The 12142-nt window shown below is 45.5% G+C and overlaps 1 protein-coding gene across 1 annotated transcript in view; it reads right to left on the reverse strand.

Moving 5' to 3' along the window:
* Positions 1–11577, reverse strand: part of LOC117503528 (ATP-binding cassette sub-family C member 11-like) — a 45450-nt gene extending 33873 nt beyond the window's left edge. Inside the window, exons 1-3 of the mRNA XM_034162794.1 lie at positions 11557–11577; positions 10299–10447; positions 9000–9148 (exon numbers count right to left, since the gene is read on the reverse strand). Of these exons, the coding sequence (XP_034018685.1) occupies positions 9000–9148; positions 10299–10353 (204 nt within the window). The 5' untranslated portion in view covers positions 10354–10447; positions 11557–11577. The remainder of the gene's footprint in view (positions 1–8999; positions 9149–10298; positions 10448–11556) is intronic.
* Between the last annotated feature and the right edge of the window lie 565 nt (positions 11578–12142).

Raw genomic sequence — 12142 nt, forward strand, 5'->3', positions numbered from 1 at the left:
GGAGTACAAATGCTCCAAAGCAAGGATGGAAATGACCCTCACAGAATCCCGGGATCCCTTTGTCAGAGGTGCTGCTTCCACCTCAGCAGCAGGGAGGAAGTGGAGGCCAGGTGCAGCAGTGGCACAGGCAAAAATTGCACTGAGGCCCACTATATCACTGAGGAGATATAGTGGGCTGAGTTCAAACTGGCAGAGGGGGCTTAGGCTTGGGAGAAACAACACCCATGTGGCAGAAGGATACTCCAGTGGAACGCCGGCACCTGGTGACAGAGGAGGTGCGCCACGAGGAGGAAATGGACAGGTGTGCCAGGGCTGTGTCCCAGGCCAAGCAAGGCTGCTGGATGAAGGGAGATAATGTGGAGAGAAGGAAAATCACCTGGAGCGACTTGTGGAACATGGAGTCCAGTATGCTTAGCTTCACCATCAGTGCCACATATGATGTCCTGCCCTCCCCAACCAATTTACATCTCTGGTTTGGAGACAATCCAGCCTGTCTTCAGTGTGCTGCCCCAGCCACTCTTAAACACATCCTGGTGGGTTGCAAGACTAGCCTTACTCAAGGCACCTGGCACCACAACCAAGTGTTGAAGTGTTTGGCGGCTGCACTGGAGCTTAAGAGGGTAACCATCAATGCCATGCCCTTAGAAACCAAAACTGTCTCCTGGCATCTACCATCCTTCGTCCGGGAGGGGGAGAAGCAGCCAGCCAAACAAGTGTCTCCAGACTCATGCCCATTGAATGCAGCCTGGGACTGGAAAATGCAGGTGGATCTGACTCAGAAACTTACCTTCCCACCAGAAATCGCAGCAACCACCCTGTGGCTAGACCTAGTCCTTTGGTCGAAAATCCTCCCAATGTGTCTTCATCGTGGAGTTAACAGTCCCATGGGAGGAAGCTGTTGATGAGGCATTCGAAAGAAAAAGGCTGCGATATGCAAATCTGGCAGCTGATGCAGAGGACCAGGGCTGGAAATTGTTCTTGCATCCAGTGGAGGTAGGCTGTAGAGGCTTCATAGCGAGCTCCACCATAAGATTACTGAAGGAGGTTGGAATCAGAGGGCAGGCTCAGAGGAAAACCATCAAGGAGCTCTCAGCTGCTGCTGTAAGAAGCAGCCATTGGTTATGGCTGAAGAGAAAGGAGACACTATGGGCCATGCATTGAGCCTCCAGTATGACACACACCCAGGTTTGATCAGCCTATGGTGGGCCATCCTCGGGTGAGGGTGTATTGTGATAATGGCCAAAACACCCAATGACCCCGGGGTGCACAACTGATGAAGTGTCTTACTGGACATAAACTACTTACCACCCAGGAGGACACCGCCAACCTACCTAAGAGGAAATCCCCATGATCATTAAGGGATATTTAACACCTAGTCCTATTACACATGCTTCAGTTAGTGGTTGCTGATGGGACCAGTGGGACCGGGCCTCTCGCTAAAGGCCCGGTCCCACTGGGGAGAGGATTAATTGTGCATGAACTGAGTATACAAATTTCAGGCATTTGTTGTCATCCACAAAAACTTGGCCAATAATGACAAATTACTCAGTATGAATTATGGATATATTAATAATGTATAGGGAATATATGACGAACAATCACAGATGTATCACGCATGTATTGAGGAAACGGATCAGACACATTGCGATTATCACGGAAATATTACAGATGTATTGAGACTGCATCGCGCATGTGTTGTGGCAACAGCGGTTGTATTGCGCATGCGCAGCATCTGCATTGCGGTCATAAAAGACAAGCACTCAGGCCTTTCAGCATCACTATTCACACCAACACCACAGCCTCTGGAGCAATTGCTGGACTTGGACAGGTTGATTGGTATGTTGTTGGATGGCAGCAACAATCACACTACGTCTTTATGGATCCATAACTACATCTGTACATCTCCACAGCTGGACTGGCACTGACTGGCAGGTATGTCGATTTCTGCCAGATATAATACTTTGGGTTTACGTGAAGTGTTTGTTATGCATTTGCAAATTGTACACAAATCAGATGCACAGCAGTCATAATACAAACGCTTTATTCGTGGCCAATCTGTATGCATTTGCTACAGATTATTTTAGTCCGTGATGTGGACGTGACAGGCACGCTATGTATCTGTTTTACACACTGTCCTAGTCCGCTGCCAAGCTACAATTCCCCGTCAGTTGCAAATATCAGCGGATAACGGTGGATATACAGCGCATATATTGTGTATGTACTGAGTATGTATGTATTGGCGGATGTGATCCGCAACCACAATTTTGTGCAGCTCAAAAATTCTGGCAAAGGAAACACGTGCAACACGGATAATTGCAGACGTGTGCAGATGTCGGCCAACTCATACAAGCATGTTTCATGGATATTGTGGTTGTTTAGCAAATATAAACCAATGGTGTGTGCAATTTATGTGCAAATCAACGCCAGTGGGACCGGGCCTTAAGAGAGTGAGCAGGTGAATTTTTAACATTTTACTCTGCATTTCTTGCCAGGTGAACAGGTAAGATTAAGACTTTATATTTACTCCAAGTGTGAACAGTTTTAATATTTGAAACCAAGTCTGAACTGTTAGCATGACTGCAGCTTTCAGGTGTTCAGCCAGTCAGTGGACACATTTTAACTTTTGAGTAACTTCCAAGAAACGTGTGTCAATTGCATAACTTCCCTACAATTTATGGCCTGTGTATGACATATGAATCATACACTGGAATGTGTGAAAAATATTGTACATGCCCAAAATTTTGACGTGCTTGCTGTATACCAGCATGCTCTTAACTTGGACCAAACTTTCCCATAACTTAGATGCAGTGGTGGGCACAGATAACCAAAAAATTAACTTCAATAACAGATAATGAGATAACTGAAAAGTTATCTTTGATAAAGATAAAACGATAAACCACCCAAAAATCTATCGGAGGTTACAGATAACCGATAAATTCCGGTATTGTCTCTGGTACACTTGCAACTACTAACAAGCTGATTTTAAGTTTTAACACTACGATCGCTTCTGGTAGCATCAAAAGCGACAACAGACCCAAACAATGAGTCAGCACTTCTGTCTTTGAACATCTTGCTGCCTGCTGGAAGCTCCTGTTTATTACATGGCTTCCAGCACAGAAGCAAGCTGAGCCACAAAGCTCAACTCTCTACTCAATCCCAACGATGCCGTCGGGCGGAGGTCTTGGAAAATAAAGCAGTGCTGAGTTATGGTTTGGTGTTTAAATAAAATGAATACTGATAGAATAACTCCATTAATGAAATTCTGCCATTTGTACAATGTTAAAATATAACATATATCTTTTAATGTTGAATAATGCACTAATTCTGAAGTTTTGTAACAAACACAGACAGATCGCAAAGGATTCTGGGTAAAATGTGCCTCTGCTAACACTGGTTGAGTCATTCATTATGTAAACCAACACGATGTGATGTGTGTTGGTGTTTACAGATAAATGTGCTTTTGTAAAATATAAATTTTTTTTATTTGTAAAAACAGGCATTTTCAAAAAAAAAAAAAAAAGCCAAGTTGTAATTAGATTATTTGATATAACTGGTGTCAAAAATAAATAGAACGTACTGAGATTACCCTATCATACCCATAATGCACTGGGCATAGCATGTCCACACTAAAACCTTAAAAATTTGTTGTGGGCTGGGGTGTTTGGCTGGCTTGGTTTTTGTTTTCTGTTTCTCCCACCAGGTGGTATGCATTCAGGACTGAGTGGCTGAGCATTAGGACCTCACCCTGAACACCTGAGGCTTGTTATCACATGCAGGTCATCAGGACTCACAGCTGTGGTGTATTTTGTCTTAATCAGAGATTGCTGCATTTAAACCTTGAATGCACAGTGTGTGATTGCCAGAGACTCGACCTTGTGAGCAGACGTGTGAGATCGACATCAGGAGAACAATCTCACCATCACGGACGCAGAGACCGCTCCAGGTTTGACGCCACAGTCTGTGAAGGAGGATTGGGTGAGGTCTCACACTCTTCAGCACACTTCCTGAGGTAATTTGGTTTTGGTGACTTTTATGAAGTAATGACAGTGGATTTGGTGTCCCTCACACCTTGTGTTATTGAGCTGTCACGTTATGCTAATTGTCTAATCAGCTTCTGCTGCAGTGGAGATTTGAACTGAGTTGTTCCGTGCCTGCAGGGTGAGAAGCTGATGTATAGCTTTAAGCCAGGAAGTGTTTGCTGATTACGTGCACCTTTGAGTTGTGTCTCTCTGTGTGGAATTGGACTCACCTCATGTTTTCTTTCTTCACAGACTCGGTTTGTCGCGGCCACCTGGGGGGTGTCAGCGGGGTCCCTGGGTCCGAACTGCTGTGGCTCCGGACCGTTTGCGCTGTTAAGAGCGCGCCGTGTTTCCACCTCACCAGACCGCGGACATTTTAGTTGTTTAGCACTACTCACTGTTATGTTTATTAAATTCTGTTACCTTTTGAACTGTGCTCTGCTTATTTTATGCTGGGTCCTTTCAAATGCTGGGTCGGTGCTCCGACCGCGTCCGAAACATAACAGTAGTCTCTGGCCATTTAACAATGGACCAGCGGAAGCAGAGACAGTATTTTTGCCGGGAAGGCTGCAGCAGCTGTTGGAGTTGATCCGGGATCAGTTGCGGGTGCTCTCCGCCCGGGTTGTGCGCGTTGGTGCGCGCATGGCGGAGTTTACAGCTTGGGTCGCGTCGCACCCCGCTGTTACGGCTGTAGCCCCGTCTCCTCCCGTGCAGCTGGCTCCGACGCCTGTTGTAGCAGCCCCGGTGGTATTTAGTTTGCACGTTAAGCTGTTTGGTATAACTTGCTGTCGTTTGCAGCAGTGTGTATTGGTTTTTACTCTGTTACCACGGGGATTTTCTTATTTGGCACTTTGGCTCCCTCTGTTGGTGACAGAGTCACATTACCGTTCAGGTTCAAAGGATGGAAAACACAATGCTTTTCCATTCTTTGCACTTGACGATGTAGGCCAATGGTCGTTTTTTTATTGGTCTATTATCCGTTTCTTGTTTTAGTATGAGGTGTTTTTATCAGGGGTTAATTTGTTGTTTTTGTGGGTTTTAAAGCACTGTCTGTGGTCTGGTGGAGTTGAAAATGCAGGCTGTCTGGAGCATGGTTTGACCCAGGTGACTTTATGTTAGTCTGTTAGTCTTTCTTTTTTATTTATTTTGGTTTCACCTCCCAGAGTTTGATGGGACAGTCCTCTGGGGGGTGATGGGGGGGGTAATTGGGTTGTTTTTCTTTTTTTTTGTTGTTTTTGTTGTGCTCTCTCTTCTCCTCTGGCTCCAGCCGTGTGAGCTGTACGTTGTCGGCGTTGCTGGAGTGGTGCAGTTTGGTTATGATGGGCGTTTCCCAGGTAACCTCTGCACCCGGGAGGGGGGGGTTTGGGGTATTTTTTTTTACTTCCCTGTCTTCTCCTCTGGCCCCAGCCGTGTGAGCCGTACGTTGTCGGCGTTGCTGGAGTGGTGCAGTTTGGTTATGCTGGGCGTTTCCCAGGTAACCTCTGCACCTGGGAGGGGAGGGGGGGTTTGGGGTATTTATTTATTTATTTTTTAATTCCCTTTACAACCTCCAGCCTTGGCGCGCCTCTGTGCCGTTTGCCATTGGCGTTGCTGGGGTGGTGCAGTTCGGTTATGCTGGGCATTTCCCAGGTAACCTCTGCACCCGGGTGGGGGGGGTTAGGGGTGTTTTTTGTTACTTCCCTGTTCCACCTCCGGCTTCAGCGTGCCTTTGAGCCGTATGCCATCGGCGTAGCTGAGGTTTGGGGCAGTGGAATATACCCGCAGCTGGTGGCTGGTTTAAAAGTCGAAGGGGTGGTGCCGTCTTGTGCCGTATGCCATTACCGTTGTTCCACTCCTCCCGGTTGACTTTTGGGGTATAGTCGTGGTTGGTGACACTGGACGTACTTCCAGTTTCCACTGCGCTGAGGGGGTGGGGTTGGGGTTGTTGTTTTGCTTGTATGTTTTTTTTGTTTGTTTTTCCCCCAGTTTCCGCTCTCAGGGTGTGACTGTGGTGTCCTCTGGGGGGGAAAGGACTGTGGGTCCATCTAGCCGTAGACGGCTGGGGCTGGGTCTGTTAGTCATGAAGGGGGGCGTCTCCTGGGGTTTGATGGAACGGTCCTCTGGGAGGCGCTGGGAGTCCCCGTGGGTGACTTTGGATCCCAGAGGGACCTCGGCTGTGGTTATTACTCCTGGAGCTGGCGGGATGTCCTCTGGGGGGTGTTGGTCCCTACATGTCGTCCGGGGGGGGGGTGTTAGCATTTTTTTTTGTTTGCAAGCTTAAGTTTGGGTTGTGTTTTTCTTTTCTCCTCTTCCCGGGGTTTGATGGGACGGTCCTCTGGGGAGGGGGGGTTGGTATGGTTGTTTGTGTTTGTCTTTTTTTTGTTTTATGACTAAGCAGACTTTAACACATAGTCGGAAGAAGGCTGAGTGCACAGGTTCAAGAACTCCTGGCCAAAATTATGCAAAGTGAACTAAAGGAAGAGTCGACAGGAATGAACGCAAAGATGCAGTAAGAGGTGGAGACTCTAACAGGTTTGCTAAATGAAACAGAGGGCAGGACCATTAAAGTCAACAAAGGACATCTCTGCACTGGAGTGTCAGCTGCGGAGCAGTCTGCTGCAGACAGGCTCAGGGTGGGAAAGGATGAGCTCCAGGATGAGAGTGATGGTCTCGGCACGGAGTTCCCTGTTGACAGAGAAGAGGCGGCTGGAAGCGTGCATTACCCAGCTAAGAGAAGAGCTGGAGAGGCTCAACATTGAGATGATCAATGACTGCATGAAGAAATTAACATTGCAGGTGGAGCAGCTGATGATGGAGCTGTTGTCAGAGCACAGTAACACACAGCTCCTGGAGACGGGCCTTTCCCAGCTGGATCGTCAGCACAAGGAGCCGAAACTGAAGCTGCAGGAGGTGTGTTTTGTTCCCAGCCAACATTCCAGCCATGGTCCCTGGAGGGGGGCTTTGTTTTTTCTGGCCCAGGTCCGTGTGGTCACCGGGAGGCTTCCCGTGAGGGTGGGGTACTGTTGTGGGCTGGGGTGTTTGGCTGGCTTGGTTTTTGTTTTCTGTTTCTCCCACCAGGTGGTATGCATTCAGGACTGAGTGGCTGAGCATTAGGACCTCACCCTGAACACCTGACGCTTGTTATCATGTGCAGGTCATCAGGACTCACAGCTGTGGTGTATTTTGTCTTAATCAGAGATTGCTGCATTTAAACCTTGAATGCACAGTGTGTGATTGCCAGAGACTCGACCTTGTGAGCAGACGTGTGAGATCGACGTCAGGAGAACAATCTCACCATCACGGACGCAGAGACCGCTCCAGGTTTGACGCCACAGTCTGTGAAGGAGGATTGGGTGAGGTCTCACGCTCTTCAGCACACTTCCTGAGGTAATTTGGTTTTGGTGACTTTTATGAAGTAATGACAGTGGATTTGGTGTCCCTCACACCTTGTGTTATTGAGCTGTCACGTTATGCTAATTGTCTAATCAGCTTCTGCTGCAGTGGAGATTTGAACTGAGTTGTTCCGTGCCTGCAGGGTGAGAAGCTGATGTATAGCTTTAAGCCAGGAAGTGTTTGCTGATTGCGTGCACCTTTGAATTGTGTCTCTCTGTGTGGAATTGGACTCACCTCATGTTTTCTTTCTTCACAGACTCGGTTTGTCGCGGCCACCTGGGGGGTGTCAGCGGGGTCCCTGGGTCCGAACTGCTGTGGCTCCGGACCGTTTGCGCTGTTAAGAGCGCGCCGTGTTTCCACCTCACCAGACCGCGGACATTTTAGTTGTTTAGCACTACTCACTGTTATGTTTATTAAATTCTGTTACCTTTTGAACCGTGCTCTGCTTATTTTATGCTGGGTCCTTTCAAATGCTGGGTCGGTGCTCCGACCGCATCCAAAACATAACAAAAATTAGCGCATTACTTTAAAACTAAAACATATATCTGATATTTTCACTTTATAAAACTTCAGACGTGATGTTAATTTAAAAAAGTTGTCCAAAATTAGTTTGGTTAAAATTCCAGTTCTCCTTTGCCTACAGAGGATAGAGTGGTTTCTTCTCGTCTGTTTGCACAGGACAGAACTACACATCTAATACGAAACATTTAACAGGTAGGTGATCAACTGATTTTAAATTTTATAAGTGTTTGTAGCTGTTCAGTTTGGTTTACCACGTTATCGGTCTAAGAATTATCGGACAAAAATTTATCGAAAGATAATTAGTCCGATAATGGTTTTTAAAGTTATTTAAAAAGATAATCCGATAATGAAAACATTATCTTTGATCATTATCAGTTATCAGATTATCTGAACTGTGCCCATCACTGCTTAGATGTACACCTGTGTTTTTAATATGGTTGACATATGCTGGCCAAATCATCAAGGCATGATAAGAGTGTCAGTTTATCTACATTCTATTCAGTGCACTGGGATGTTTCCTCAGAGTGATTTCAACACGAGTTACTTTGATGATTTCAGCAGTCTGTTGGTCTTCGTTTTGATTGGTGTTTGCTTGCAGAAAACCTACACCACATGACCCAATAACCAAAGCACGAGTTATGAATTCTGTTCAATGTGTCCTTCAAGATCTTGCCAGTTTTGCTTATGTATGGTCTTCAAATGCCATGATTCTAGAGCTATACCAAGTGTCATGTTTATTTTTCAGACTGGCTGATATGCCCAAGGTGAGTGTTTTAAAGCAGTGATTTATGATTTAGTAGTTTGTCTACAGAACAATCATCTTACAGAAGTTACTAAAAGCTTTGTGAGCCTCCCCCCACCACAAGTATCAGAGATAGAAATAACAGTATTTGTGTGACTGAGCACCCCAGGGTGTTCTGTGTGAATACGGCACATTACTCAGATTGTGTAACTTGTTGACACCTCCCTGGTAGAGTCACAGGGGCAAACGTCTACAGCTGTTATCAGGGTCTTCAGAATTTACAGTAATCATGTAGACCAATAGGAAGAACATCCCTTCACAGCAGTAATGGTGGTTACACTCACGGTGTAGATGCTGAGTGGGCAGCCCAACTGTGTGTGGAGGATGAAGGTTATTGCAATAGCAATGGTGGGAACCATGAGAACGATTGTTCCATTGTAGTTCTGGATGAAAACCACATTCTTCAGACTGCTTGCTTCTTTGTTACGTATTCCTGAAGAACAAGTGCTGAGAATTATTGAAGAACAATTTGAGTCCAGTGTTGAAAGCACAATGTTTAGAGCCCATGTCAAAGCACAGCTTGATGGTGAATTAAACTGAGGTCAACCTGAGGGACAGTGCGCCATGGCTGCTGCGGCCACCCACACTCACATTGCCTCAATTCGGATGACGGACTGTTTCAAAGTTTAGTGTACATTAACAATCAAATGCATATGTGCGGTTGTTATGATTCTGATGTGTGCCATTACTACGTTCTACTAGTAATAATTGTGGATTAATTGCTGTATTTTTGCCTGAGGTAATCGGGTGTGACGATAATTTTGTTGCACTTGTAATGAAAATAAATCATCATCATCATCATCAGCTTGAATCTGACCAGGAAATGTGGGTGGACACTTGGGCCCATATTACTGTCACGAAGGAAACTGAGCAGAGTCCTTAATGTACTTGTTTGTAGCAAGTTTGCAAGAATTCACCCCCACCATCCCTATATACCAGGTCAAACAGAATACACCAAAGAGACAGTTTACTTTAAATTTCTTCAGTCAGAAGATTTGCATGTTTATGCATAGTTTGACATTTAATGCTTTATTTATCCAAATATATTTTCTTTCAGAAGGCATTAAGGGGCTAAACTACTTGTGTGGCCTGGAGTTGGATGTTGCACATCTGCAACAGTAGGTGTTGACAGACACCTGGAACAAGTGTGTCCTGTAGGAATATTATGATGTTCCTCTTCTGCCCATGCACTTACTGCAATGGACCCGTGGTACTGTACTCAACCTGAGTGTTGTTAATGTCAACAGAATCACACCACATTATGCACTTCTGCCTTCCTAACCTCAAACTAGACTCTGCAGCAGGAGTGCCATAGTATGTAACAGCTCTTTCCACATCTCAGAAGTCAACACTTGCTGTCTTTTTGTGTCATTGTACCATATACAGGTCACATGATCCAAGGATAGTCCAGTTAGTGTCATGCAAACTAGATGATTCCTCTCCCATGCTTTGTCATTTACAATTAAGATTCTTCTTTATTTGAACAGTCTTCAGAAAGTTTTTGCCAGAGTCTATTTGGGGCCAATAGTTTTTTTTTTTTTTTTTTTTTTAATTAATAATAAACCGTGAAATCCGACTCCTACCTGTAATTTTCTCTTGGAAGTGTTTTTCCCAAACATACATCTTGATGGCCTTCATAGATGATAGAATCTCCTTTATTGTGTTGCACTTTACTGTCAGTGATCACATACACTTTGCCCAAAAGCCAGCTACTAACTTTAAATAAGACACCCTGAAAGGGGGAGGAAAGAATAAAAGAAAAGTTTGCCATATATAACACTATAAAATGACACATGCACAACACTTTCCAATGATGCCATTGCCATTGATGCTTGCAAGTTTCTAGAGCTTTAAATTCTCAACGAGAGCAGAAGTTAAACGAAGGTCAAATCATGCTACAAAAGTCATGTTTCATTCAATTTCAAAGATTACCAAGTAAGCTCAGCTGACACCATCAGTCTGTTGAGTGTTTCCATTCACTCACACTCTTGGCACCTGTTCACGTATCTTGGTATCTGACCTCACTCCTCTTTGTGCACTCCCTTCCCCACTATCTTGTTATACTCTTTGCCCACTAGCCACGCCCCTTCCTACATTGTTCCTCACGTGCAACAAATTAACACCTGCTTCACATCACCCTGATTTGTTTGCTCCTTATTTAAACCATCACAGTCTCACAGCTCACTGCCAGTTTGTTGTCGCTTTGCGCACACATCCCAGCCTTTGTGTTTAGTCCTGATTTTTTGCCTTGCTGTGTACCGTGTTTTGCTCCGTCCTGCTCGACCATGCCTTTTTGCCTCATCCTTGAAAATTGTGTTTGCTTGTGCCTTTGAACCCTGCCAGAATATGACTGCGTTTTTGCTTGACCCCTATTGCACCTCTGCTCCGCTGACTGACCACATGATTTCTCACACGCCTAAACCAAGTCTGGGAGTTTGCTTTGTGGGTCCAGCCGCTCCTGGCGCCGGGCAGCCGCCCGTCCTGACACAGACTAATCTGGTGGGCCTAAAGTGGCAGTTTACTTAACTTTGGACATTAGCTATCTGCCACAATTCACTGCAAAACTACATACTACATAGTTGTGAGATGTGATTGTAATGCTTCTCTCCTAATATCAAGAAGCATACATCTGGCTGATGTTATTTAAAACCCCACCCCCACCCCCCCAACTTTATATTATCCTTGCCACACTAGGAAATTTATCATATAATAAAATCCCAGACACATGTAGGAGACATATCCCACGGTTAAAGATGCAACAATGACACAAAATACAGCCGTTGGGGGGGGGGGGGTCATAAGGGACCGCACTGTGTCACTTTGCACAAAATTTAAACAGACCTGCAAAAAAGCGAAGCTGCAGACAATACCTTTTGTGAAAGTGTAGTGACACGAACCCACAACAGGGGGCGCAAATGAACGGCCAATAGATGAGCCAAAAAGTAACAATTTAATGTTGTGAAACGTGCACAACGAATATACAGACAACGTCAGAATATAATTACAGTCAAATTACAAAGGTGACGTGTGGGCAGGCTCGAGGATAGAAGACGTCTGTCCTGAGATGAACCGGAACCACACGATTTCCTCCGCCACCGAACCCAGAGAATACTGGAGCCGCCAAGTCCCGAATTCCCAGGTGATCACCGTCCCCGACTGTCGGATCTGGTACTGCTGGCGAGAACAAAGACAGTCAAGTGTGGGTGTGTGTACACCCAGTAACAATAACGGTGGGAATGCCACCTCCACCTCTCACTCAATATGCTGATGTGTTTGCAGTGATCCCTCAGAGAAAAAGAGTGCCGTCCTGCACTCACTCAGCTTCCACAAAACAAGGAACCGGTACGCCTGCAAACACTCACAATGTACAGATTACAGATAAACACAAAAAGGCTGAGGATATTACCTACAATGAAGTACGATATCT

The sequence above is a fragment of the Thalassophryne amazonica genome, chromosome 2 (genome assembly GCF_902500255.1).
Source record: "Thalassophryne amazonica chromosome 2, fThaAma1.1, whole genome shotgun sequence".
NCBI lineage: Eukaryota > Metazoa > Chordata > Actinopteri > Batrachoidiformes > Batrachoididae > Thalassophryne > Thalassophryne amazonica.